Raw genomic sequence first — 25,577 nt, 5'->3', positions numbered from 1 at the left:
TCCGCGACGCACCATGTCCGCCGAGGCCGATCGCCTGCTGCGGTTCCGCGGGCATGCGTACTTCCGCCAGCGCCTTGTGCTCGCGATCCTTGCTGGGCGGCCTGTGCGCATTGACCAGATCCGCCCGGATGACGAGGAGCCGGGCTTGCGCGACTTTGAGGCGTCGTTCCTGCGCCTCCTGGAAAAAGTGACGAACGGCAGCGCCGTCGAGATCAACTATACGGGCACGTCGGTGTACTTCCAGCCGGGCATCGTGTATGGTGGGCGCGTGTCGCACGACTGCCCCCTCTCGCGCGGCATGGGCTACTTTCTCGAGTGGATCGTCGTTTTGGCGCCGTTCGCGAAAGAGGAGCTGGCGCTGACGTTGCGTGGCGTCACGCAGGGGCTCGGCGATGCGGGTGTCGATACCGTGCGCACCGTCACGCTCCCGCACCTCACGCTGTTCCTGCCGCTCGATGCCGTGTCTATGCTCGCGTCCTCGCTAGAAATGCGCATCGTGCGCCGCGGCGCGGCGCCCGGTGGCGGCGGCGAGGTGTTCTTCCGCGCGCCGCTCGTGCCCGTGCTGCGCCCCCTCAACTTCGTCGAGCCCGGGCGCGTCCGCAAGATCCGCGGCATCGCGAGTGCCGTGCGTGTGAGCCCCCAGATGAGCCACCGCATGATTGATGCGGCGCGCAGCGTGCTGAACCGCTACATTCCTGATCTCTACCTGTTTGCTGACGTGTACCGGGGCGACGAGTCGGGCAAGTCGCCCGGCTTCAGCATGTCCCTCGTCGCAACTTCGACGACAGGGGCCCTGCACGCCGCGGAGGCGACATCGGTGCCGGGTCGGACGCCCGAAGACGTCGGCCTCGAGGCCGCTCGCCGCCTGCTTGCTGCCATCGAGGCTGGCGGGTGCATTGATGCGAGTCACCAGCCGCTCGCACTCACGCTCATGGCGCTGGGGCCCGAAGACGTGGCGCGCTGCCGCATGGGTGCCCTGACGCCGCAGGCCATCCAGTGCCTGCGCGATATCCGCGACGCGCTGGGCGTCGTCTTCCAGCTGCGCGCACTCGATGACGGCCATGTCCATGTCTCGTGCGTAGGCGTGGGCTTCCGCGGCTTCCGCTCCGTGCACTGAGATCCTTGTACCATAGATCGGCAGGTCCCCGCGCCTGCGCCGCAGGGCGTGACTCAGCGCGATTGGTCAGGCCACTCCACCCTCCTCACTCCCGCGATGCCGGCGGACCTCGATGCGTGCTCGTTTGCCACGCAGTGTGCTACGGTGTATGATCCAGCGCACGCCGACCAGTATGGCGCCTCATCAACGCCCGTGTACCTTACGGCCACGTTCAAGGGCCTCCCAGGGGCCGAGTACGACTACTCGCGCGTGTCGAACCCGACGCGCTCTGTGCTAGAGCACCACCTTGCGCAGATCCAGGGGTGCAAGCACGCCTTTGCAGTGAGCTGCGGCATGGCATGCCTCGATGTCATTATGCGGTTCGTCGGCCCCGGCGAGTACGTGCTGGCCGGCGACGATCTGTACGGCGGCTCGAACCGCCTGCTGGACCTGCTTAGGCAGCAGATGAACATTCAGGTGCTCAACGTCGATACTACGGACACGGAGGCCGTCGAGCAGGCTCTGGTGCACCGCGCCGCTGAGCACGCGGCGGGTCGCAGCACGCGCATTGCCCTCGTCCTGCTCGAGTCGCCCACCAACCCCATGATCAAGATTGCCGACCTGCCGCGGTGCATGCAGCTCGTACGCAAGCATGCGCCGGACGCCCTCACCGTGGTGGACAACACCATGATGTCACCCTTCCTTATGCGCCCCTTGGACATGGGCGTCGATATCGTGTACGATTCAGCGACCAAGTACCTCAGTGGACACCACGACGTCATGGCCGGTGTCCTCGCGTGCAACCGCGACGATCTGGCCGCGAAAATGTTCTTCACGATCAAGTCGGTCGGCAATGGCCTCGCGCCACTCGAGTGCTTCCTGCTGACGCGGGGCATCAAGACACTCGCGCTGCGCATGGAGAAGCAGCAGGCGACGACGATGCGCATCGCACAGTACCTCGAGCAGCTTGGCTTCAAGGTGCGGTACCCTGGCCTGCGCTCCTACGCGGGCTACGCCGTGCATGCGCGCCAGGCGCGCGGCGCAGGCGCCGTGCTTAGCTTCGAGACTGGGCAGACGGCGCTCTCAGAGAAAATTGTCGCGTCCGTGCGGCTGTGGGGCGTGAGCGTCAGCTTTGGCTGTGTCAACAGCCTCATTACCATGCCCTGCCAAATGTCGCACGCCAGCATCCCGGCCGAGGTCCGCGCAGAGCGCGGCCTGCCCGAGAACCTGATCCGCCTCTGCGTGGGTATCGAGGACGCCGACGATCTCATCGCCGACCTGCAGCGGGCCTTGCTGCTCGCCGGTGCGATCCAGCCCAGCAAAAGCCAGAAGTGCAGCTACGTGCGTGTACCGGTGCCGGACGAAATGGAGATCCTGCGCCGCACGATTGCGCAGCGAAAGCCCGAGGCGCCCAGCGCCGCCACGTCGGCGCCTACGACACTAACGGTGAGCGCACCCGGCAAGGTCCTCCTGCTGGGCGAGCATGCCGTCGTGCATGGCGTCAAGGCGATGGCCGCTGCGACGTCGCTGCGGTGCTACGGCCATGTCGAGCCGTCCGCCGATCGTCTGAGCCTGACGATGCCGGACATTGAGCTGGCACACGCGTGGGATGCGGCGCGGCTCCCGTGGACGCTCGTAAAGCCTACGCAGGCGGCGCCGACGGAGCTGGAGCCGTCGCTGCAGGCGGCGCTCACTGAACTCGTCGCAGAGACGTGGCCCGCCGACGATCGTCGGCATGCCGCGTCGCTGGCGTTCCTCTACCTGTACATGCACCTGGCGCCGCGGCACTCTGCGGCGCAGGCGTTCGAGCTGCGCTCCTCACTGCCGATCAGTGCGGGCCTAGGGAGCAGCGCGGCCGTGTCTGTGTGTCTGGCGTCGCTGCTCCTCTACACCCACGGGCACCTTCCGCTGCCTGCGGCCCAGGTGCCGCTGCCCGCTGAGCATGCGGCGTGTATCAATGCGTGGGCGTTTATCGCTGAAAAGGTGATCCATGGCGATCCGTCTGGTGTCGACAACACGGTGGCCACGTTGGGCGGCGCCGTGGCGTTTACGCGGGCGCTCGAGACGAACGGCCTCGCGGCGAATGAGCTGGAGCCGCTCCGCCTTGATGCGGTGCGCCTGCTAGTCACAGACACCAAGGTGGTGCGCAATACCAAAGAACTGGTTGCTCGTGTGCGCCAGCAAAAAGAGGAGGAGCCGGAGCGTGTGGCGGCGGCGCTGTCGATGATTCAGCGGCTTGCCGACGAGGCGCATGCGCTGATGAACGATACGGCCGCGTCGCGCTCGGCTCAAGTCGCGCGGCTTGGCCTCCTACTTGAGCTGAATCACCTGCAGCTTGCGCAGCTGCGCGTCGGGCACCCGGCGCTCGACAAGGTGCGCGAGTTGTGTGGGCCCTACGGCGCGGCGACGAAGCTGACGGGCGCGGGCGGTGGAGGTTGTGCGATCTCGCTCCTTCCTGACGAGATGAGCGAGACGGCCCTCAGCGAGCTCGTCAGCGCGCTGCATGCGCAGGGCTTTGCTACATACGAAACGGAAATGGGCGGCCCCGGCGTCGGTGTGCTGGTGCGCCCATCCGACACGGCCGCCGCTTGGCCGCCCGCTGGCTCGGCCGCGTCGTGGGCGGAGGCAGCGGGCACGTGGGTGTTTGCCTAGACTCGGCCGATGGCCCTCCGTAGATGCGTGCGACTTGCAGGAATGATGACATGGCCCGGGCGCGCTACACACCGTCGCCTTATAAAGCGTGTGAAAACAGGACAACACTCACCTTCCTGGCAATATGACGCACTTTGAGACCCTGCAGGTATGGTGCAGTCTTGTTGCTGACCCGTAGCTTCACGCCGGCCAAAAGCCGGACAGCGCGACAAATGCCCTTGCGGTGCCTGTCTACGCGTCGACGTACGTATCGTGTGGCTTATCGCAGCTCGTTCGTGTTCAACGACTCGGCCCATGGTGCGGACCTATTCGGTCTGCGCGCCCCCGGCAACATCTACTCGCGTATTGGCAACCCGACCGTGGACGTGTTCGAGCAGCGCATGGCCGCGCTCGAGGGCGGCGCCGGCGCCGTCGCTGCTTCGTCGGGCCAGTCGGCGCAGGCTATGGCGCTGCTGTCGCTTGCGCAGAACGGCGACAACATTGTCGCGTCGACGTACCTCTACGGCGGCACATACAACCAGCTGAAGGTGCTCTTCCCCAAGTGGGGCGTGCAGACCAAGTTTGTCTCGAACTTCTCAGTAGAGGAGATTGAGAAGGCGATTGACAGCCGCACGAAGGCCGTGTATCTCGAGACGATCTCGAACCCCCGCTACACGACCCCCGACCTGAAGGCGATCTGTGAGATGGCGCATAAGCACGGTGTGCCGGTTGTCGCGGACAACACGTTCGGCATGGGTGGTTACGTCGTGCGTCCGATCGAGCACGGCGTCGATGTCGTCGTGCACTCGGCGACCAAGTGGATTGGCGGCCACGGCACGACGATTGCCGGTGTCGTGATCGACTCGGGCAAGTTCGACTGGCAGAAGAGCGGGCGCTTCCCCCAGTTCACCGAGCCGTCAGAGGGCTACCACGGCCTCAAGTTCTGGGAGACGTTCGGCCCCGCGACGCTCGCGGCATACGTGCGTGTGGTCATGCTGCGTGACCTGGGCTCGTGCCTGAACCCCTTCGCGAGCTTCCTGCTGCTGCAGGGTCTCGAGACGCTGTCGCTGCGCGCGCAGCGCCACTGTGATAATGCGCTCAAGCTCGCCGAGTGGCTCGAGCAGCACGAGCAGGTCTCCTGGGTGCTGTACCCTGGCCTCAAGTCGCACCCGACCCACGAGATCGCGAAGAAGTACCTGACGCGCGGCTTTGGCGGTGTGATTTCGTTCGGGATCAAGGGCACGGAGGCGCAGGCCAGCAAGTTTGTCGACTCGCTGCAGCTTGCGTCGAACCTGGCGAACGTCGGTGACCTGAAGACGCTCGTGATTCACCCCGCGTCAACGACGCACCAGCAGCTGGACGACAAGGAGCAGGTGGCCTCGGGTGTGACCAAGGACCTGATCCGTGTCTCGGTCGGCTGCGAGCACATTGAGGACATCCAGGGCGACTTTGCGCAGGCCTTTGCCGCGATCGCCTAGATAGGCCGTAGCTCGACGCGCAGCGTACGCGAACGCTCCCTCCGATGCAGCACGTGGCCCTTCGGTTTTCGGCCGACGCAATGGGCATGGGAATCTGCGGGTCCCGATTGGTTCCGCCGAGCAGCGGGCAGCGCGGCTTTGCGCCGTAGAAACCGCACGCTTTTGTCAAGCCAACGACTCACCACCATGCTAGGAAGTGCTCGTGCTGCTGTGCCTCGTATTCTGCCCCGCCGCGTCCCGGCTGGCGTGCGCACTGTGATCACCAAGAGTGAGCGCTGGACCCCCGAGACTGCGCGCAATGCCCAGCAGATTATCGAGGGCCCCCAGTCGCAGGACCTCTCGAAGGTCCTGCCCAACATTGAGGGCATGTGGCCCAACATGGCCAAGGAGGAGCAGTACTCCGTGTACAAGGCGGTCGAGGAGCTCCAGCGCAAGAACTGGAAGGAGCTCTCTATGGACGAGAAGAAGGCTGGTACGTAGTGGCGCCGCGCTAGGCGGCGCCGCAACAGAACTCACACGCAGCCTACTTTGTCTCGTACGGCCCCTACGGCCCCCGCAAGGCCGTGGTGCCCCAGGGACAGACCGGCAAGGTCGCTCTCGGTGTTGCCGTGGGCGTGCTGCTCGGCTTGGGCGGCTTCTACAGTGTCCGCTCGATGGGTACGTTCAGCCCTGTTGACCTCAGCGCAACCCGCTCCCAAGACCCTCACCAAGGAATACCAGGAGCAGATGACTGCCCGCGCCAAGGAGACCAAGCAGAACCCGATCTCTGGTATCGCCAGCGAGGGCTACAAGGGCAAGGGCCACGTTGCCTAAGGCCCCCCTTCGCTTCCCCATGTCACCCCTTGATGCATAGTGCAGGGGTCGCTCGGACGAGCGATACCCCAAGCGTAGATCCGGGGCTCGTAGTTCCCACTATGATGCCGCTATCCGAGGCTAGTGCGCATCGCGCCGGCGCGGCGTCGCCTTCAGGATGTCGTCCACGCGCAGGATCATCTCGGCCGCCTCGCTCGCCGACACAACGACCTGGCGCTTGAGCTTGTAGCTTTCCGTGACGCCGCGCTCCGCCATCGATACGAGCATGCCCTGGTCCAAGTCGAGGCCGAGGTCGTCCTTGCCATCGTGATGCGCGGCGCGCAGCTGCGCGACCAGGTCCGACGAATCGAGACCCGCATTGTCCGCGAGGATCGTCGGCAGCTGGCGCAGCGCATGCGCAAATGCCTCGACGGCAAGCGCCTTCTTGCCGGGCGTCCGCCGCGCCTCCTCGTCGACCGCCTGGCTCATGACCATCTCCGCGCAGCCCCCCCCATACGTGACGCGCGTCTCCTTGACTGTCTGGCTGAGCACACTGAGCGCATCGTGCAACGAGCGCTCGGCCTCGTCGATCATCTGCGACGTTGCACCACGCAGCACGACCGTGCATGCCTCGCCCGCACGCACGCCCGAGAACTTGATGAGCTTGTCCTCACCGATCATCACCTCCTCGATCTTGGCGCACTCGCCGAGGCGCACAAGGTCAGGGCGGTCAAACGTGCTGGCAATCTCGCCGCCCGTGACGAGCGCGAGGCGCTCGACGCCCTCAAAGTCTGCGTGCTCAATGCACAGAATGCCCGCACTCGTGAGCAGGCTCTCCGGGTAGTTGTAGATTAGCTGGCGGTTCACGAAGCAGTTGATGCCATGCGCCTTGATGCGCTCGACCTTGGCCTTCATCTTCTCACGCTCCGCGCGCTCGATCTCAGCGAGCTTGCCGGTGCCCTCGACGCGCACGCGCGCGCCGAACACCTTAATCTTGTCCGTGTCCATAGACGTGTTGGCGATGAGGATCTTGGCATTCTCGAGGCTTTTGATCGAGTCAGGCGCAATCTTCTTGTCGAGGATAAAGCCCTCGTCGAGGTAGCTGTCGGTCAGCTTGCCGCCCAGCTTTTTGATGATCTGGATGTTCTCCAGGTTCGTCGAGCCCTTGAGGCGCAGCACCGCATCCACGGCAAGGTTCGCAAAGTAGTCCTTGTCCTGCGAGAGCACCTTGGACGACAGCGTCGTGCGCGCGATGTTCAGCAAATCATTGCGGAACGCGTCCGCATCCGCACTGTGGTCCTTGGCATGATGCGAGAGTGCGCGCAGCGCCGCCTCGCTCGCGATGCGGAAGCCGTCGACAATCGTTTGGGGGTGCATGTGGCTCTGCACGAGCCGCTCCGCCTCGCGCAGCAGCTCGGAGGCGAGGACACACACGGACGTCGTGCCGTCGCCGACCTCGTCGTCCTGCACCTTGGAAATGTTGACGAGAATCTTCGCCGCGGGGTTGTCCAGGTAGATCGACTTGAGGATCGTCGCGCCGTCGTTCGTGACAACAATGTCACTCGAGCCGACCGACTGCAGAATCTTGTTCATGCCCTTGGGACCCAGCGTGCTCTTCACGAGATCTCCCAGCGCAAGCGCACCCACAAACGACGAGAGACGCGCATTCTCCGCGCGCTCCTGCGTCGCCTCCTGCGCAAAAATGGGCGCCGACATGATCGCAGACAAACGGCCACGCGGCCACCGTCGGTGTTCGCCCGTTGCCACGTGGACCTACTCCACCGGCCTGGGATGCCCCCGCTCGGCACCGCGCAGGGCGTGCCTGTGACGCTGGTGCGCGTCGACGAGGCGCGCACGACGCCCATCTGGCTCGACGGCGCGGTGGCTACACGTCCCTATGTACCGCGACCGAGCGGGCGCGCCGCGCACCCGCACGCCGACGACCGCGACGCCTACAGCGAGGCCGTCCTGCACGAGGCCCTGGCGTGCATACGCGCACACCACGCCGCCCAGCCGGACTGGTGGGCGTGTCAGGCGCGCACCCTGTGTGTATCTAGCGAGCGCTGCACGAACGAGCTCGCCGCATGTGTCGAGGCGGCCGAGCGCGAGCCGGGTTCGACGCACTGGGCGCACGTCCTGCATACCAACGACGGCGAGTCTGATGCGCGCATCGTGTGGGAGCGCGGCGCCAAGGCGCACACATACGTGCTACCGCCTCGCAGCGCATTCCTGCTCACCGACCTGCTCCCTCCCACCCGGCGCATGCCGCATGGCTGGGCGAGTGTGCGCGCGCTGGGTACGTCGAAAGGCTCACACAGTGCATGCGCACGGCGGCGCCTCGCTCGTGGTGGTGGACCCGCCGTGGCCGAATCTGAGCGCGCAGCGCGCGCATCGACACTCGGCGCATGGCTACGGCACGGTGCAAGACATATACGACCTGTGGCGTCTGCGCCCTGCGCTTGAGACGATCCTCGGCCCAGATACCCTGCTGGCCGTGTGGGTAACGAATGCGGTACGTGCGCGCCGCTCACGCAGCCGCGTATCCAGCGGTTTGTCGTGGACAAGCTTATGCCGGCGCTCGGGATCGTGCACCAAGCGACGTGGGCGTGGCTCAAGGTGACGGCGCCCACAGGCGGTGCGCTGCCGGACCCGGTCGTGCCGCTGGACCGCGATGCGCGCCACTTTCGGCGGCCGTACGAGCTCGTGCTGCTCGGCGCACGCACGCCGCAGGCGGTGGCGCCGCGGCACATTCTTGTGAGTGTCCCGCTGGGGCACAGTGCCAAGCCGTACCTGGGCAGGGCGCTGGGCGTGCAGCGCGGCGCGATCGTCGAGCTCTTCGCGCGGCATGTGTCGGGCGGCGGGGCGCCTATGCACCTGAGCGTCGGCAACGAGGCGGTGCGCGGCAACGAGGTGCGTCGGGTGGGTATGTAGCTACGTCGTCGCTAGGCGGCGCCTACGACCATCTGCACGAAGTAGTTGTGCAGGCGTGTATCGGTCGTCAGCTCCGGGTGGAAGCTCGTGGCGAGCAGGCGGCCCTGGCGCACGGCGACGACGCGCGACGGGTCCGCGGCTGTGTCCGAGGCCGGCGGGAGCCACGCGATCGGCTCTACGGGCGTGCCCGGGAACAGGCCGTGCATGTCGTCGGGGCTGTGCGAGACGGGCGCCGCCGCCGCCGCGCCGCCGCCGCCGAGCGCCTCGACCACCGGCGCGCGGATGAACACACCGGGGAACGGCGTGTCGCCGATCGCAGGGCACTGCACGTCGCACTCGAACGAGTTCACCTGCGAGCCAAAGCCGTTGCGTCCCACCTGGATGTGCAGGCCGCCCAGCAGCTCCTGGCCGCCGCGCTTGCCGCCGGTGGCGGTGTTCGCGAGCATGATCATGCCCGCACATGTGCCCCACACGGGCCTTCCCTCGCGGATCCATGTGCGCAGCGGCTCCGTCAGGCCGGCGTTGTGCAGGCCGAGCGCAATGGCCGTCGACTCGCCGCCGGGAATCACGAGCGCGTCGCACTGCGCGAGCTGCTCGGGCCGGCGCACAGCAATGCTGCGCACAGACACATGGCTTGCACTCGCGCTGAGGGATGCAAAGCGCGCGATATGTTCGTGGAAGGCGCCCTGCAGCGCCAGCACGCCAATCGTCACGCCCGTCCTCTCGCTCATCGGCAGCCGCCGAGAAGGCAGAGCGCCGCGCGCAGGCCCTCGGGGTGCGCACGTGACGACGGCCACGGCTGCGGCCGGCCGCACGACGGGCCCTGACCGATGGCCTCGTCGGCGGCCGCCGTGCCCGCCTCCGTGGCGGGCCCCCCGAGCCTGGAGCTCGTGCTTGCGACGAATGAGTCGATCACGATCGAGCTCGACCCCCTGCCGGCGGCTGACGAGCTGGAGGTCGTGGTCGAGGTGCTCGTCGAGGAAAAGCCGCCCGCGTACTTTTGGACGGCCCTCGCGGCGCGGTGCTGGAACGCAGGGCGCCGCGCCGAGGCGGAACTGATCGTGTCGCGCGGCTGCAGCATCCTGCCCGTGCACCGCCCCGAGGAGAGCGCGCCTGTGCTGGCCCTGCAGGCCGCCTTCCTCCTCGCCGACGCACGCGGCGCGCCGAAGCAGGTGCTCGACGATGCGCGGTACCAGCCGCTCGGCGCCACGGCGCCCAAGCAGCACTACTTCCGGCAGGCCGCTGAGGCGCTCAGCCGCGCCCAGAGCCTGCACCCCCAGCACCCCCTGCTCCTCCAGGCGCGCGCCGTGCTCGCGCTTGTGACGGGCGACAGTGCCCTGGCGGCCAAGCTGTTCGACGTGCTGCTTGCGCGCACGCCCGAGCACATAGTCGCGTTGCTCGGCCGCGCGTGCTTGCAGCTGCGCGCGCGCCAGCCCCTCGCGGCGCTGCAGACATACCAGCACGCGCTGCGCCTCGTCGTGCGGGTGCACCAGAGCGGTGCGCGGTGGCCGGGGCCGGATCCGCGCGTCGGCATCGGCCTGTGCCTCTGGGCGCTCGGGCGCCACGACGCCGCGCGCCGCGCATGGCACCGCGCGGCCGCCGTCGACCCCGACGCGTCCGCACCGCGCCTGCTGCTCGGCCTCGCGCTCGTCCACGCCGCGAAGCAGACGAGCGCGCTGCCGTCCGGTTTCTACGGCGCCGCGACCGAGCGCGCCGACGACGCGGCGCGCCGCGCGGCGTACGCCGATGGCCTCGTGCACCTCCAAGCGGCGTGGCAGCGCGACAAGACGTGCGCGATGGCCGCCGTGGCGCTCGCCGCGCACCTCTCGACGCAGACGGCACATGCGCTCGCCGCGCAGCTGCCGCCCGCGCACGACATGTCGACGCCGATGCAGGCGCTCTCGGGCGACGACGCGACGCTCGCGCGCGCGCTCAAGCTGAGCGAGCACGCCGTGCAGTACGCCGACGCGCGCTCCGTCGTCGTCCATGCGTGGCTGCAGTTTGCGCTCGCGCTGCACGCCGCGTCGCGCCTCCCCCAGCACGCGGGCGACCACAGCCTGGGCCTGCTCGCGCAGCGGTACTACGCGCGTGCGCTCGAGGCGCTCGCACGCACGCCCAGCGACGAGCAGACGCACCCCCTGACCCAGGGCCTCGCGCTCACGGCGCTCTCGTTCGCGCAGCTGCAGGTATCGGCGCGCGACGTGCTCGGCGCGCTGCAGACGCTCGACGTGGTCCTGACGCGCCCGGCCGCGTCGACCGCGTGCGCGAGCGAGCTGGCGCTCCTGGCGGGCCTGCTGCTCGCGAGTCCTGCGCCAGGCACGGAGCCGGCGGACGCCGCGCAGCAGCAGCGGCGCGCGCGCCAGCTGCTCGACCGCGTGCTGCGCACGTCCGCCGAGGCACAGGCGCTCCTCGCGCCGGATGCGGCCGGCGAAGGCGGCGCGCTCGAGGCCGAGCGCCTCGCGCCGATGGTGCTCGCGGGCCTCGCGCAGGTCGGGCAGGATGCGCGTGTGCACGCGTGGCTCGCGCAGCTGCATGCGAGGAGCGCGCGGGGCCGCGCGCTCGAGCAGTACGAGGCGGCGCTGCGCCTCTGTGCGCCGGGCACGGCCGCGGCGTCCCTCGCGCCGGCGCTGCAGCTCAACGTCGGCGCGCTGCTGGTGCACGAGGCGGACGCGGCCGCGGTGCGCCGCGGCCTCACGCACCTGGCCGAGGCGCAGGCGGCGCCGGGCGACGACGAGGCGGGTGCCGCCGTGCGTGTGCTGGCGAGCTACAATGTCGGCCGCGCACACGAGGCGCTCGGCGACGCGGCCGAGGCGCGGCGCGTGTACACCGAGCTCCTGGACGCGCACCCGGCGTATGCGGATGCGCGTGTGCGCCTCGCGGTGCTCGCCGCGCAAGTGCCGCAGGACGTGCGCGTCGCGGACGAGGGCACAGGGCAGGTGCGCACGGCGCGCGACGTCGCCAATGCGCGGTTCAAGGAGGCGCTGACGTGCGAGCCGGGCGATCTGAGTGTGCGTGCCGAGTACATGCGCTTCCTCGCGGGCGCGTACCCCGCGAACCGGCAGGCCGCGTGGGCCGCGCTCAAGGACACCGCGGCGCAGCTGTTCCTGGGCGCCGAGGCGGGCAAGAGCGTGTTCGGCAGTGCGAGCATTGCGCGCCGCGCCGCGGAAGAGGCGCGGCACGACGCCTATGTGCTGGGCACGCTCGGCTGGGCCTACTACCAGCTCGGCCTGCATGCGCCGGCCGGACCGCAGCAGCGCGCGGAGCGTGCGAAGAGCATGCTGCGTGCGGCGGACCTGTTCGACAAGGCGCTGGGTGCGAACGCGCAGGATGTGTTTGCGGCGCAGGGCCTGGCGATCCTGCTGGCCGACGACGCGCTGGGCGACCCGAACGCGGCGCCGGACGCCATCGAGGCGCGGCGCAAGGCGGCGGCCGAGGACGCGGCGGCCCTGTTTGGCAAGCTGCGCGAGGTGCGCGACGACGCGAGTGTGTACGTGTGCCAGGGGCACGCGCTCATGCTGTGTGGTGCCCTGGAGCGTGCGGCGCATGTGTATGAGCTGGCGCTCACGCGGCGCGGCGGCGCGCGTGATCCGGCGGTGCTGCAGTACTCGGCGCGCGCGCTGTACGCGCTGGGGCTGCGGGACCGGCACTTTGCGCACCTGCAGCTCGCGATGCAGCAGCTCGCTGCCGCGGACGAGACGCTCGCGGCGCGCGGCCCGGCGGAGGGCACGAGCGCTGTGGCGCTCGAGCGCAAGCAGCTCGCGTACAACCGCGCGGTCATGGCGCAGAAGGCGCTGCAGATGCTGTACGACCTGCCGGTCGAGCAGCGGTCATCGGCGGACCTCGCGGTCGCGATCGAGTGGGTCGAGAGCGCGCAGGCGGCGCTCCCGCCGCTCGTCGAGGCGGCGCAGCAGGGGCAGCTGCTGTACATTACCGCGGACGCCGTGGAGCAGCGCGCCAAGTATGCGGAGGTGTCGCTCCTGCGGCAGGCGCCGGCGCAGCTGGAGGAGACGCGCACGCACGAGGCGGAGCACGCGGCGCAGCTCCAGCGCCTCGACGAGAAGCAGCGCGAGAAGGAGGCGCAGCTCGCGCAGCGGCAGCGCGAGAAGGAAGAGGAGCACCGCCGCCGCGCCGAGGCGCTGGCCGAGTCGCGTCGCCGTGCGCGCGAGGAGGCGCTGCAGATCGAGTACGTGCAGGAGCCGGAGCCGGAGCCGAAGAAGCGCGCGCCGCGGAAGAAGAAGGACGACTTTGTCGCGCGCGACGACGAGGCGCTCTTCGCGGAGAGCGACGAGGAGCCGGAGGCGCCCGCCGAGGCTGCGGACGATGCCTCCCCGGCGGCGGCGCCCGAGCCGATGGAGACCGAGGCGCCCGACGACCTGTTTGACGAGTCGGACGACGAGGCGCCCGCGCCGAACTCGATGCGCGCGCGCCTCGAGGCGCTCGCGCGCGAGCGTCAGCAGCGGCACACAGAGTCGGCGCGGCCCAAGAAGCGGCCGACCGACAAGGCGGCGCGCCGCGACGCCAAAAAGGCGAAAACCGAGGCATAGCTACGTACTAGTCGCGCTCTGCGAGGCGCTCGAGAATCTGTGCAATGTCGTCTTCCGCGAGCGTCGTGAACCGCCGCTGCGGCGAGTCGGCGGCCTGGGCCTCGGGGCCGCCCACCACGCCGACCTCGATCTCGCTGGGCTTGAGCTCCTGCGCGAGCACCGTGTTCAGCGTGTGCACGGCCATGTCGAGCACCTCGTCGCGGCTCAGCTGGCTCGCGATCGACTCGGCCTCGGCAAGCGCGGCCTCCGGCGCCATCGCGGCCGGCGCACGCTTAAACTGCTTCTCCAGCGCGTTGATCGCCTCCGTCTGCTTGGCGCCGCTCGCCGTCGCACGGTACCCCACATAGTGGCCGGCCGGGTCGATCTGGAAGATCTGCGGCGCAAGGCCCCGCTCGTCGTCGAGCCCAATCAGGATCATCGCGATGCCCAGCGGGCGCATCGCCGCCTTTTGAGTGTAGACCTGGTTCAGGTTCGCGAGGCGCTTCGCCAGCAGGTCGGGGGTGATGGGGTATCCGTACTTGTACTTGAATTCGGCCGCCTCCGAGCGCGCGCGCTGCACCTGCGCACGCGCGTCCGGCGTGCGGCCCGTCACCACACACCCAATCTCCGGCGTAAGGGCAAACAGGTGCGTGACCGTCGAGGCATCGATCAGCTTGTCCGGCAGCTTCTTCTGCGTCACCACGACGGCCGAGTCCTTGCCTCGCACCGCCACAGCCGTAATGCCACCCGCCTGGATCGCCTTGAATGCATATTCCACCTGATACAGACGACCCTCCGGCGAGAAGATCGTCAGGTGCCGGTCATAGCTGCTCCGCGACATGGCGACCAAGAGCACTGACGCGTCGCCGCCCGCCGCCCGCCGCCGCCGCCGCATCGGCCGACGTCACGTGGTACCAGAAAAAAAACGCCCAGCGGGCCGCTGGGAGCCAGCCAGCCCCTTCCGCACGTCATGCCCGGCACGCCAACGCATGTGCTCTTCGAGTGCGCCGCGGGCCTTGCGGTATTCAAGGTCGAGCAGGTCGAGAGCATCGGCTCGCAGACCAAGCAGGTGCAGGACGCGATGACCGATTTGCCGTCGTTCGGCAAGATGGTCCAGCTGCTCAGCTTCGCCCCGTTCAAGAGCGCACCCGAGGCGCTGCAGGGCGCCCTCGACATCTCCGAGGGCGTCGTAAATGACCACCTCCGCTCGCTGCTCACGCTCAACCTGAGTCCCGAGGGCAAAAAGGTCAAGGGCGTCGAGCTCGGCGTGTGCGACCGCAACCTCGCCAGCTCGATCGTCGCGGAGCTCGGCATCCCCTGCGACACAGGCGAGACGACGCAGGAGCTCATCCGCGGCGTGCGTCTGCACGCCGAGAAGCTCCTCAAGGGCATGCACGAGGGCGACCTCGCGCGCGCCCAGCTGGGTCTCGGCCACTCGTTCTCGCGCTCCAAGGTCAAGTTCAACGTGAACCGCAGCGACAATATGATCATCCAGGCGATCGCGCTGCTCGACACGCTCGACAAGGATGTCAACACGTTCGCCATGCGCGTGCGCGAGTGGTACGGCTGGCACTTCCCCGAGCTCGTGCGCATCGTCCCGGACAATCTCACGTACGCCAAGCTTGCTCGCTTCATCAAGGCGAAGGAGAACCTCAGCGAGGAGCACCTCGACGAGCTCACCGAGATCCTGAACGGCGACGAGACTGCCGCACACAACGTCCTCGATGCGAGCCGCGCCAGCATGGGCACCGAGGTCGGCGAGCTCGACATGGTCAACATGGAGCACTTCGCTGACCGCGTCGTGCAGCTGGCCGAGTACCGCAAGAACATGCACAACTACCTCATCGAGAAGATGCACCTCGTCGCGCCGAACTTGTCTGCCCTCGTCGGCGAAGTGGTCGGCGCCCGCCTCATCTCGCACGCGGGCTCCCTGACCAACCTCGCCAAGTACCCCGCCTCCACGGTGCAGATCCTCGGTGCGGAGAAGGCATTGTTCCGCGCGCTCAAGACGAAGGGCAACACGCCAAAGTACGGCCTGATCTATCACGCGTCGGCCATATCGCGCGCCGCGCCCAAGAACAAGGGCCGCATGTCGCGCTTCCTTGCCAACAAGATCAGCATTGCGTGCCGCATTGACTGCTTCTCCGACGCGCCCTCCACCAAGTTTGGCGAGGTCCTGCACATGCAGGTCGAGGAGCGCCTCGCCTTCTACGAGACGGGCAAGCCTACGACGAAGAATAGCGATGCCATGCGCAAGGCGATTGCCGCTATGGAGGAGGCCGCCGGCGACCTCATGGACGTCGACGCTGACGAGGATGCTGACGAGGACGACGAGCCTGCTGAGCCCGCCAAGCCCAAGGAAAAGAGCAAGAGCGCCAAGAAAGAAAAGAAGGACAAGAAGGAAAAGAAGGACAAGTCCAAGTCCAAATCCAAGGCGGACGATGTGGAAAAGGCCGCGAAAAAGGCGGCCAAAAAGGCGGCCAAAGAGGCCAAAGAGGCCAAGAAGGACAAGAAAAAGAAGGATGCCTGATTCAGACCTCGATCCCCGTAGTATGCCGCGCCTAGACCGGCCCTCTTGTATAAGTAATAGCGATGTTGGGATACGACGGCGGCAGCGCCTGGGGCTCCTCGCACACGCCTCGCGTGCCTAGCGTGGCTTGCATGTGATCGGCGCTGCCTGCGTGCCAGCGCAGCAGTCTCGGCCGAGACCACGAGCCTGAGGCCCTGTGGCGGCATTTGGAGCGTGGCCTAGTAGGTCCCCGTGGCTGTGGCATGAGCGTCCGACAGGGGGACGGGAGAGGCCCGCCGGAGTCCCTGCACCGACTTTGATTGGCCTTGGCTGACAAAGCCCGAGAGGCAGCGATTGCCAGCGATCCCGATTGTGCGACACCGACTCGTGTTGACGACGCTTGTAACACCACCATCACCATGGAAGGTATGTAGCGACGGTGGCCCTCCCTCCCTGAACTGTACTAACACTCGCAGACGAGGTCGCTGCTGTATGTGCTCATCGTCAGGTTCGCTAACCTAGCAGCTTGTCATTGACAATGGTTCGGGTATGTGCAAGGCCGGTTTCGCCGGCGACGACGCCCCCCGTGCCGTGTTCCCGTACGTCGACTGCCCACTCACAGACCAGCTCAATTGTCGGTCGTCCCCGTCACACGGGTGTGATGGTCGGCATGGGCCAGAAGGACTCCTACGTCGGTGACGAGGCCCAGTCCAAGCGCGGTATCCTCACGCTCAAGTACCCTATTGAGCACGGTATCGTGACCAACTGGGACGACATGGAGAAGATCTGGCACCACACCTTCTACAACGAGCTGCGTGTGGCCCCCGAGGAGCACCCCGTGCTGCTGACCGAGGCGCCGCTGAACCCGAAGGCCAACCGTGAGAAGATGACGCAGATCATGTTCGAGACCTTCAACGCGCCCGCGTTCTACGTCGCTATCCAGGCCGTCCTGTCGCTGTACGCCTCGGGTCGTACGACCGGTATCGTGCTGGACTCGGGTGACGGTGTCACGCACACTGTGCCCATCTACGAGGGCTACTCGATGCCCCACGCCATCCTGCGTCTGGACCTGGCCGGCCGCGACCTCACGGAGCACCTGGTCAAGATCCTCATGGAGCGTGGCTACCCCTTCACGACCACGGCCGAGCGCGAGATCGTGCGTGACATCAAGGAGAAGCTCTGCTACGTCGCTCTGGACTTTGAGCAGGAGATGCTGACCGCGGCCCAGAGCTCGGCGCTCGAGAAGAGCTACGAGCTGCCCGACGGCCAGGTGATCACCATCGGCAACGAGCGCTTCCGCTGCCCTGAGGCTCTCTTCCAGCCGTCGTTCCTGGGCCTGGAGGCCGCCGGTATCCACGAGACGACCTACAACTCGATCATGAAGTGTGACCTGGACATCCGCAAGGACCTGTACGGTAACATTGTCATGTCGGGTGGTACGACCATGTACCCGGGTATCTCGGACCGTATGCAGAAGGAGATCACCGCTCTGGCGCCCAGCAGCATGAAGGTCAAGATCGTGGCTCCGCCGGAGCGCAAGTACTCGGTCTGGATCGGTGGTTCGATTCTCGCCTCGCTCTCGACCTTCCAGCAGATGTGGATCTCGAAGCAGGAGTACGACGAAGCCGGTCCCTCGATCGTGCACCGCAAGTGCTTCTAAGTTTTCTAACGATGCGGCATGGAATACTTAGCTCTTCCATAGTGGCCATACTACGATCAGTGCCCACACGGATCGAGGACCGATGTAAGTCCTATTCGCGCATGCCAAACAGCTTGCCGCCGCGATGGCGGACATTGGCGAACCCGGCCCGGGCATCCACACAGTCGATCGATCTGCATTAGTCGCTGCCAACGCACGTTTCGCGCATCCGGGCCGACCAGGCGATAGGACGAAGCCGGGGGACCGTTAGCGCACACCCCAGCACGAGCACTGCAAAGGCCACCAGGGTTTCCAGTCTCATCTGACGGTAAGACAGGCCCACCTACATCCAAGGGAATCGTGTTTTCGTACTGCGTCGAGCCTGTGCCAAGATCTAGGCTCTTTCCCTGCGATAGGACTGGTGTCAGGGAACTTTACCTACACTCGTAGATCGAGTACGCAGCATGGAAAAACAGGACTGGGTCAGACATAGGAGAGGACGTACCGACGCCAGCGAGCACAGTGGCGCGCCCGAGCGTGGACGGACGCTCTCCGGCCGGCGCGTTCATCGCGCTGGAGGTGGGTGAGCGTGGACGAAGCGCAGGTCCTGCCACGTGCACTCGAGGGGCTACCCGCTATGTAAGAAGCCAACTGGCGTTGGCGTACCACGAGATCATGGGGTTCGAACCGTCGCGCAGCTCAGTGGCCTTGGCCTCGGCATACCTTGTGAGGAATTCAGCGTGGGAGAGGATCCTAGTTTCGCGCGAGTCCTTGATGAGAGGCGGAGGAATAATGTTCGACGATACGATCGAGCGGCGCGGAGGCCGCGAGTAGTCCTCGTACAGCGCATCCGATGACGCACTAGCATCAGCATAGAAAGCATCCGGGTATGTTGAGCTGAAGTAGTCGTCGGGCATGTCGAGAGTGGGGTTCTCCGGCTCCGGCTGGCTCATCAAGTACAGGTACATGTCACGCAGCAATTGGAAGTCCGTCGGGAAAAAGATGTCAAAGAACCCTTGTAGCACACAATAGGTAGTGACAGGAATCATGGTGCCATTGTGCCGCGTCTGCACCACAGGCCCTTGGACACCTGGCAAGGCATCGGGCAGGGACGAAAAGTCCGAGACCACGAGGCGGTGGAACGGAAAACGGGTCTTGAGTACATCCAGCATCTGCAGAGCCCCTGTAGGTATATAATGAGGCTCCGTCAGGTTCGGGTAGAAGGGCACCTTCTTGTGCAGCATGTGCCGCCAAGAGCGGGGAATCCAGCCTAAATAGAACGGCGCGCCAGGGGGAAGCACCGTGGGCCGCACCGTGGACAACAACTTGAGGTACCGTTGGATCAGAGGGTCCTGTACGGGCTCCCAGAGCTCAATAAAGTCGCCCGTATGGTCAATTGAAACGAGACCTTGGTAGGGCTGTAGATCATCGGTCGAGTAGCGGACGACATCGTGGGTGAGGTTGTCCAGCACTTCAAGCGCAATCACGAAGCACGGCTCGGTCACATCCTCCTTCCAGGTCAGAAAGTCACGGTGCACCACATCCACGCAGCCCTGCTGAGCGTGGTGCTTCAGTCTGGCCCGCTGCTGCTCAGCGAGACGGGCGCTAATTTCCACAATGCGGTAGCGGGTATGAGCGTAGACATCAGGCTCATGCGCCTCGATATAGTCCAGAATATCCTTGGCTAGAGTACCCGTACCACCGCCCAGCTCGTACAGGATCAGGTCGTGATAAGGGAACAGATGCAGCTTGTACTCTGCAACAAGGTAGCGAGCAAGGGCGCGCCCGTAATGGGGGCTAAACAGCTGCGTAGGCGTGTGCCATACCTGCCCGGCCGCCATGGCATCCACTTCGACATCAGACACATTGGCATTGCTTTGCTCGCGCTGCAGTCGCCCCATCTGCCGCGCCAGATCTAGACGCTCGGCACTGCCCCACGGTGTGCGCTTCTGCGCCTCTGCGAGCGCTTCGATGCGCTCCTGCAACGTCGGCTCATTCTTATGGCGCCGTCGCTCTCGCTCTCGGCATGCCTCCTGGAATCGCTCCTCGAACGCCATGTACCTCAGCTGGACCTCCTTCATAAAGTCCGTCTCATTCTTGATATCTTGGAAAGGAAAGGCTGCCTCTAGATGGGCTTTATGGGACGCGCCCTTCTGCGAAGGCAGCAGCTCGGCTTGCCGACTAAAGTAGCCGTAGTGCGGGTTGTAGAGGCTGTCATGGATGAAGTCCCGCGTCAGCATTCGCACGGAACGTGGGCGCGTTTTTGAAGACGCGAGTTCGTTGGCCGTGACTAGAGGCAGTTCGTAGTGCTCCTTTTTAGGATGCAGGGCAAACATGTCATAGTTGTATTGCACGCGGTGCTCGGGAGCCGACGCACGCTGTGCCTCCTTGTTTGACTGGGACGAGATGAATCGATATGCCGGGGCTTTGCCCCGGCATATTGGGTTGGAAAAAATAGCTGTGCGGCGAATCATGGCGACAGGTGGCCGTGGAAGGCGCGGGAGAGCACCGATCATAGATGCGACACGCAACGGAGACCAGGGGACCCCCCACCTGGAGATTCTTCGTGGAGGTGAAGGTCAGCACTGAGTCGTCCGAACAGGCCTATGTGCACGGCCCCAGCCAAGGCAGAGATGCCAACTATAGTCGAGCCGAGGGTAGCGCTTCCTTCTATGAGCTGAACTAATGCGCCGGTAAGGAGGCGGCGCGCCTGAGACACCACCTTGGGCGTCCAGCATGCTGGCCGCCGCTTGCATAAGCATGATTTGCTGCGGCGGTTAACATAATTCCTCGTCGCTCCTGTCTGCCTTCGGCACTCCATCCACCACCGTTTGTGTGTGTAGTCACTCGCGGTCAAGCGTCTTGCTCGTTCGCGATCCTTGGTGGGGTGTGGAATTCAGCGCTTGTCATAGAACGCGTGCCCTTGTAGAAATCGGGGCATCTTGATCGAACACATTGGGACTCTCGTGAGCGTCTGACCACCTTGTTTGGGTGCACTGTATCCACATTCAGCAGGGTACGTTATCCGGAGGCACGTCGGGAGAGCATCGCACGGGCTTCTTCTTGCAGCGAAACACTTGCGAATCTGGCTGTGCCACCGACGAGTGCCTGCGCCAAGGTACTTGAGACTAACATGCAGACACGAGGCCCCTCTCTACATATTATGGCATCTGTGCCGTCGTCCCAGTATGACCTGGCACAAACTGTGCCCAGACTCATTGCTTCGAACATAATTGAACAAAATCCTGCGCAAGCAGCTGGTGCCCTTGTTACCCTCCTGACTGAGGGTCCCCAGGAGGCTGCGCAGGTGCGCCCTGCCACTCCCGGAGAACGCCTTCAGGTCGTGCAGTTGATGATGGAAAAGGGTGTGCCAGCTTACCTGCGGCATTTTACGGATGACATCCGCGGCAGACAGGTGCTTGCTGCTTGGCTGAGCGATGCTACGCCGCCGCGCAGACCTGATGTGCAGGATGTAAGTGAGCAGTACGCGAGTGTAGTCGTGCCTCTACTGCAACTTTTATTGCGACTTCCTATTGAGCTGGACCATCTCAAGGACCATGTAGGTCTTGGGAAGTTGATTACTGGGGCCCAAAAGCGCCTGCGCAGTGAGCAGGCTCGCCAGCTCGCAGATGCCGTGAAGGATAAATGGAGTGCACTGGTCCCATCTAGCTCGACTACGGCGAGTCAGTCGCCCGCTGCACTGGCGATGCCGGCAAAGCGGCCAGCTGCGCCTGTGGCGTCCGATGCCGCATCAAAGCGTGCCAAGGGCGAGGCGACGCCGACTTCCGCCACCATGACTGCACGTACCACAGCAGCTACAGTCGCGCGCCCTGCTGCCAATCTTCTAGGGGCTAGCAGTGCCCGTGCCCGACTTGGGGCGCCGACAGACCGAAAGGGCTCGCCTCAATTGGTAGACGCAAAGCCCAGCGAGCCTCAACGCCGAGCTAGTGCGCGTTCGACCGTGCCGGCAGCATCTAGCGCCACCAAAGACTTGGCCAGTTTTATGTCATTGATCGATCAGCCTACCGGAACACCGCCGCCGGAAACTGCCACTGACACGAAGCCGCCTCAACCCGAGGTGGAAAGAAAGAAGAAAAAGAAGTCGGTGCGCTGGAGGGATCATGACGGCGAAGCACTTGTCGCAGTCAAGTTGATTGAGCCCGCAGTGTACGATGAAGAAGTGCCGGGTGGTGTCGCTACAGTGGGACAACTGGATATGGAAGAGGGTGGCGTGTTCCGTTTGGCGCACGCTGAAATGGAAGAATACATTGACTGGTACATGCCGCCCTGTCTGCTGTTGCCTCCCAGCCCGCCGATGGTGCCCGAAAAGGGATCCCAGAGTATTGAAAAATGCGTTCAAGAAGAGCGCGAGCACACGGTGCCAGAGGTCATTTATACACACGCGGCCGATATCCCGGAAACGCCTGGTGCACCGGAGGGTTACGCTGTGGCATTTGCATTGTCGGGAAGCGAACCACGAAACATGACGATGGGCCCTCAACTCCGTCCCTTTAGCATGGACGTGGTAGCAGTGGCCAGTGCAGACTCGCCGATACCCGGTGTGCCTTCCTCGGTGGGTACCCTACTGCAAAATCTCAAGAACAAGATGAAAAGTACGGTCGAATCACCCGTGCCTCCTGCGTCTGTGCCGGTCGTCCCTGCGTCTACGGGACCGCCCGATGCGCCTGTGCCCCCCGTGCCCATGCCACCTTGGGCAGCTGGTGCGGTTGGTGTGCCGTCCTGGCCTTTCCCCTTTCCACCTCCTGGGCCAATGCCAGGAATGGGTCCGCCGGTGGCTGCGGAGGGTGGTGCCCCGCCCCCTAAGGACAAGCCTCCACGTTCTCGAGGAGGCCGTTCCCGGAAAAGTGGCAAAAATGCCCGATCGTCGGATGGGTACGTGGATCGACTGGTATAAAGCTAACACCTACAGACAACGAAACAGCGGCCGTGGGCCAAACCGTCTTCCATAGGCACGCTGATATCGATACCCACTGCCTTTTGAACTGATGGACGGCAACTAGACTGCGCACCACTTTCCTTTTGTAGCCAAGGGATTAGGCGCATACTCGAACGTGGCCTAGGCATCTGGCTTGTTCGAAGACACAGGCTCATCGACACTCGTCAAACGCTGACGAAAGAGACCTTTGTACAGATCGCGTTTTTCAGGAGGGATCAGACCAGCCTGCCCGGTAAGCGCACACACTGTGAATACATACTCTGTCAAGCAAACGAGCCATAGGTTTGCTTGGCTGAGCGCCCGTTTTCAACCAATACAATATACGTTTCTCGTTCCACTCCAGGTGCTTTTCCATCTGGACCTGAGAGGAGATCCCTGATGTGATGATATCGCCATTGTACCCTGGTGCATTCTTTAATTTCGCATAGGCCGTGGGAGGCGCTGTTTGGCGCGCAGGGCGAGGCACAGGGTCGTACTCGCCTAGCTTTTCAATAGGACGGGCATTGCGCGCCTTTGAATTCTGAATAGCAACAATGTGGTAGAAGGGATTGTTCCGCGTCCCATGCCGCGCCAGGCGCAAGCGCACGACCATCCTTCTGACGATGAGACGGTATCTACCACGTGAGCACCTTCACCAACGGTTCACATCATACACGTGACCAAAACGTGGGACGCGCCTGTGGAATTTGCATATGCGCTCCAGCGCCGGCCAAACACGCTTGATTCGTTGTCACAAGGGATAGAGCTTACGTCAACCAATGGTTGAAGCACAGCCCACAGGTGATCTGGCGTGCCTGATGGACCTAAACATAATAGGGCCTACAAACTGAAACAAGATGGCCGGGCTTCCTTCCCATCCCCTTCACTCCCTGTTCCCTTCTCATCTACGATGATGATTCCGACTCGCACGATCCTGTGCGCATTCGCTTTCTTGACGGCAGCTAATGCTGCCATGGTGTACCGCCCTGACAACGGTAACCGACTCTACCGTCGTCAGGCGTCGTCCGGTAGCGATGCCCCTACCATGGCAAGCTCTCTCTCGAAGTCCATGAGTGCTTTGGGTGCACAGGCTACTGCGTCGACCCCGTCGCCACCTTTCCAATTTGGTAACCCGAGTCATGACTACCCTGGCGTGATTGCACAGAACCCCAATGGTCCTACCAACCCCGAAACCCCGCAGATGAACACACCTATTAACCAAACATCGCTGTCTAGGCTGGCATCAGTCAACAATATTGACGACTGGTGCACCTTCGGTCCGAATGATCTTGACGTTCCCCTTTCCGACCAGGAGGAGCGTGTTGTGGCTTACTGCACAAAGCCCCGTAACAACGCCCGTGTGATTCCAGATGGTACTGTGACTGCCGCACACTTTGTGAAGACACCTCTCTATGTTCAGATCATGGCTCTTGGTGACTTTACGCGTATTGGTCTCAAGTCAAACGACACCGGCGGTGAGCTTGACCCGCATGGCCAGACGAATGAAGGCAACCCTCATGGCGGCAACGTCACTTCGAACGTGACTGGTAAGGATGAATTCTACCAGGAGTGGATGAACTACATTGGCCACAACATCATGTGTTTCCGTGTTTGCATTGCTGGCTCGGATCAGGCTAAGCCGGAGGTCGAATGTCAGCACACGCTGGATGAGATGGGCTGCACCTGGGTCATGCCTGGTAACTACGATCCCGACTCATTCGACTCTTGCGATGCTGACCCTGCTTACCCGCCGGGTCTCTTTTTGGACAATGGTTCGACGTCGACCTTCCAGCAATTCATGACTGGTGTTTACACGGACGCTGATGGCAAGAAGAAGAAGTTCACCAATGGTAGTGAGGGCGAGAAGACTCCTAGTCTTGCTCAGTCGTTGCCAAGTTCGTCGAACTGCAAGCCTGCAAGCTCTATCGCGAACGGTATCGACACCGCGAAGCTCCTTCCTAGCAATGCCAACTCGGGTTCTCCTTCTGCGACAGGTGCCCCGGCTGCTGGTGGCGGTAGCAGCAACAGCGGAAACCGCAGCGGCAATGGCAATGGCAATGGCAGCGGCAGCGGCAGCGGCAGCGGCAACAACAAAGACATCAGCAAGAACAACCAGAACTCTAACAACGGTGCCTCGGGCGCCCCTGCGTACACCGCTTCGATGGCGGCAATGATTGCTGCTATCGTGGCTGGTGCCGTTCTCATTTAATTAAGAAGGATGTGATTCATGTCCATGCAAATTTACCTTACCTCTCATCTCCCTTGAGATATTGCCCGCTGTTTAAATACATTGATATCGTGTACATAGCGAAGCAACTGTATGCTGTTCCTATGTCGATCTTATGCTGTGTGGGAACTAGAATAGATTGGAGGCCTCGAACGGTTGCCACGTGCGAGTATTAGACCCGTGCGCTAGCTTGAGCCGTCTCTGGTGGCTACCATGGAGCGTTTGGCGCGTATATTTGGTCGAGCCTCTACTTTGAAGCCCAGGCCTATCAGCACGATACGTGTATATTCGACTCGCCCTGTCCAGCCTGGTCGATGGGATCCTCATGTCACACGGGTGAAGCGTTCTCTCCCGAAGTTACCGGTACGCGGTCGAATGACTTACACATGCATTAGAATAACAAGCCGTATTATATTCTCGGAGGGGCTTCTCTGATCGTGTTCTGGTATATCTTTTCCTCTTATCTTAACAATAAAGAGCGCGTGAGCTCCTCGGTCTTGCGGATGGTCTCGCACCGCGTGCGCTCCTCGCCTGAGGTACACGCTCTCATTGGCGAGCCGGTGTTCTTAAAGCGCAGCGCTTTTGGTGATCCCTGGATCGACGGCATAGTGAACCCGCTCAAGGGCAAAGTGGATATGAGCTTCCAGGTCGAGGGTCCCGAGGGTGTCGCAAATGTGTACTTTACGTCCGTGCGGAAGCACAAAACAGATCCTTTTGAGCTGCTCCGGTTCCTGGTAGTACCCGTGGGTGATTCAAGTCGAGCTGTCTCACTACTGGCGCCCGGGCTCGCAGAAACGCTCATGAACGGTAGTTAA

General features: G+C 64.1%; 12 protein-coding genes and 1 pseudogene across 13 annotated transcripts; 9 read left to right on the top strand and 4 right to left on the bottom strand.

The window, feature by feature from the left end:
• Positions 1 to 13: 13 nt before the first annotated feature.
• Positions 14 to 3,748, top strand: MSY001_1081 (uncharacterized protein; the record flags this gene model as incomplete). Its single annotated transcript, XM_018886185.1, has 2 exons — positions 14 to 1,108; positions 1,142 to 3,748. The coding sequence occupies 2 exons, from the start codon at positions 14 to 16 to the stop codon at positions 3,746 to 3,748; spliced, it is 3,702 nt and encodes a 1,233-aa protein (XP_018739684.1).
• Positions 3,749 to 3,960: 212 nt separating this feature from the next.
• Positions 3,961 to 5,205, top strand: MSY001_1080 (uncharacterized protein; the record flags this gene model as incomplete). Its single annotated transcript, XM_018886184.1, has 1 exon — positions 3,961 to 5,205. The coding sequence occupies one exon, from the start codon at positions 3,961 to 3,963 to the stop codon at positions 5,203 to 5,205; it is 1,245 nt and encodes a 414-aa protein (XP_018739683.1).
• Positions 5,206 to 5,391: 186 nt separating this feature from the next.
• MSY001_1079 (uncharacterized protein) lies at positions 5,392 to 6,018 on the top strand (the record flags this gene model as incomplete). The annotated part of the gene is made up of 3 exons (XM_018886183.1): positions 5,392 to 5,677; positions 5,728 to 5,849; positions 5,905 to 6,018. The coding sequence occupies 3 exons, from the start codon at positions 5,392 to 5,394 to the stop codon at positions 6,016 to 6,018; spliced, it is 522 nt and encodes a 173-aa protein (XP_018739682.1).
• Positions 6,019 to 6,138: 120 nt separating this feature from the next.
• Positions 6,139 to 7,713, bottom strand: MSY001_1078 (uncharacterized protein; the record flags this gene model as incomplete). The annotated part of the gene is made up of 1 exon (XM_018886181.1): positions 6,139 to 7,713. The coding sequence occupies one exon, from the start codon at positions 7,711 to 7,713 to the stop codon at positions 6,139 to 6,141; it is 1,575 nt and encodes a 524-aa protein (XP_018739681.1).
• Positions 7,714 to 7,788: 75 nt separating this feature from the next.
• On the top strand, positions 7,789 to 8,928 carry MSY001_1077 (uncharacterized protein; the record flags this gene model as incomplete). The annotated part of the gene is made up of 3 exons (XM_018886180.1): positions 7,789 to 8,293; positions 8,316 to 8,509; positions 8,533 to 8,928. The coding sequence occupies 3 exons, from the start codon at positions 7,789 to 7,791 to the stop codon at positions 8,926 to 8,928; spliced, it is 1,095 nt and encodes a 364-aa protein (XP_018739680.1).
• An 11-nt stretch (positions 8,929 to 8,939) lies between these two features.
• On the bottom strand, positions 8,940 to 9,659 carry MSY001_1076 (uncharacterized protein; the record flags this gene model as incomplete). The annotated part of the gene is made up of 1 exon (XM_018886179.1): positions 8,940 to 9,659. The coding sequence occupies one exon, from the start codon at positions 9,657 to 9,659 to the stop codon at positions 8,940 to 8,942; it is 720 nt and encodes a 239-aa protein (XP_018739679.1).
• A 99-nt stretch (positions 9,660 to 9,758) lies between these two features.
• MSY001_1075 (uncharacterized protein) lies at positions 9,759 to 13,472 on the top strand (the record flags this gene model as incomplete). Its single annotated transcript, XM_018886178.1, has 1 exon — positions 9,759 to 13,472. One exon carries the CDS (start codon positions 9,759 to 9,761, stop codon positions 13,470 to 13,472), a length of 3,714 nt encoding a protein of 1,237 aa, XP_018739678.1.
• Positions 13,473 to 13,479: 7 nt separating this feature from the next.
• Positions 13,480 to 14,346, bottom strand: MSY001_1074 (uncharacterized protein; the record flags this gene model as incomplete). Its single annotated transcript, XM_018886177.1, has 1 exon — positions 13,480 to 14,346. One exon carries the CDS (start codon positions 14,344 to 14,346, stop codon positions 13,480 to 13,482), a length of 867 nt encoding a protein of 288 aa, XP_018739677.1.
• Positions 14,347 to 14,421: 75 nt separating this feature from the next.
• On the top strand, positions 14,422 to 15,981 carry MSY001_1073 (uncharacterized protein; the record flags this gene model as incomplete). The annotated part of the gene is made up of 1 exon (XM_018886176.1): positions 14,422 to 15,981. The coding sequence occupies one exon, from the start codon at positions 14,422 to 14,424 to the stop codon at positions 15,979 to 15,981; it is 1,560 nt and encodes a 519-aa protein (XP_018739676.1).
• A 398-nt stretch (positions 15,982 to 16,379) lies between these two features.
• Positions 16,380 to 17,620, top strand: MSY001_1072 (uncharacterized protein; the record flags this gene model as incomplete). The annotated part of the gene is made up of 4 exons (XM_018886175.1): positions 16,380 to 16,386; positions 16,437 to 16,450; positions 16,483 to 16,559; positions 16,588 to 17,620. 4 exons carry the CDS (start codon positions 16,380 to 16,382, stop codon positions 17,618 to 17,620), a joined length of 1,131 nt encoding a protein of 376 aa, XP_018739675.1.
• A 91-nt stretch (positions 17,621 to 17,711) lies between these two features.
• Positions 17,712 to 20,073, bottom strand: MSY001_1071 (uncharacterized protein; the record flags this gene model as incomplete). Its single annotated transcript, XM_018886174.1, has 6 exons — positions 17,712 to 17,793; positions 17,818 to 17,921; positions 17,947 to 18,017; positions 18,042 to 18,077; positions 18,105 to 18,172; positions 18,266 to 20,073. The coding sequence occupies 6 exons, from the start codon at positions 20,071 to 20,073 to the stop codon at positions 17,712 to 17,714; spliced, it is 2,169 nt and encodes a 722-aa protein (XP_018739674.1).
• A 3,372-nt stretch (positions 20,074 to 23,445) lies between these two features.
• Positions 23,446 to 24,744, top strand: PGA2 (Similar to MP88 of C. neoformans, predicted to be GPI anchored; the record flags this gene model as incomplete). The annotated part of the gene is made up of 2 exons (XM_018886173.1): positions 23,446 to 23,913; positions 23,956 to 24,744. The coding sequence occupies 2 exons, from the start codon at positions 23,446 to 23,448 to the stop codon at positions 24,742 to 24,744; spliced, it is 1,257 nt and encodes a 418-aa protein (XP_018739673.1).
• A 291-nt stretch (positions 24,745 to 25,035) lies between these two features.
• On the top strand, positions 25,036 to 25,577 carry MSY001_1069 (annotated as a pseudogene). The gene is made up of 2 exons: positions 25,036 to 25,125; positions 25,158 to 25,577. Coding segments are annotated over exons 1-2 (510 nt in total).

Source organism: Malassezia sympodialis, genomic scaffold (genome assembly GCF_000349305.1).
Source record: "Malassezia sympodialis ATCC 42132 genomic scaffold, msy_sf_4, whole genome shotgun sequence".
Taxonomy (NCBI): Eukaryota; Fungi; Basidiomycota; class Malasseziomycetes; order Malasseziales; family Malasseziaceae; genus Malassezia; species Malassezia sympodialis.
The sequence above is the reverse complement of the archived record's forward strand: the minus strand, read 5'-3'. Positions and strand labels throughout refer to the sequence as shown.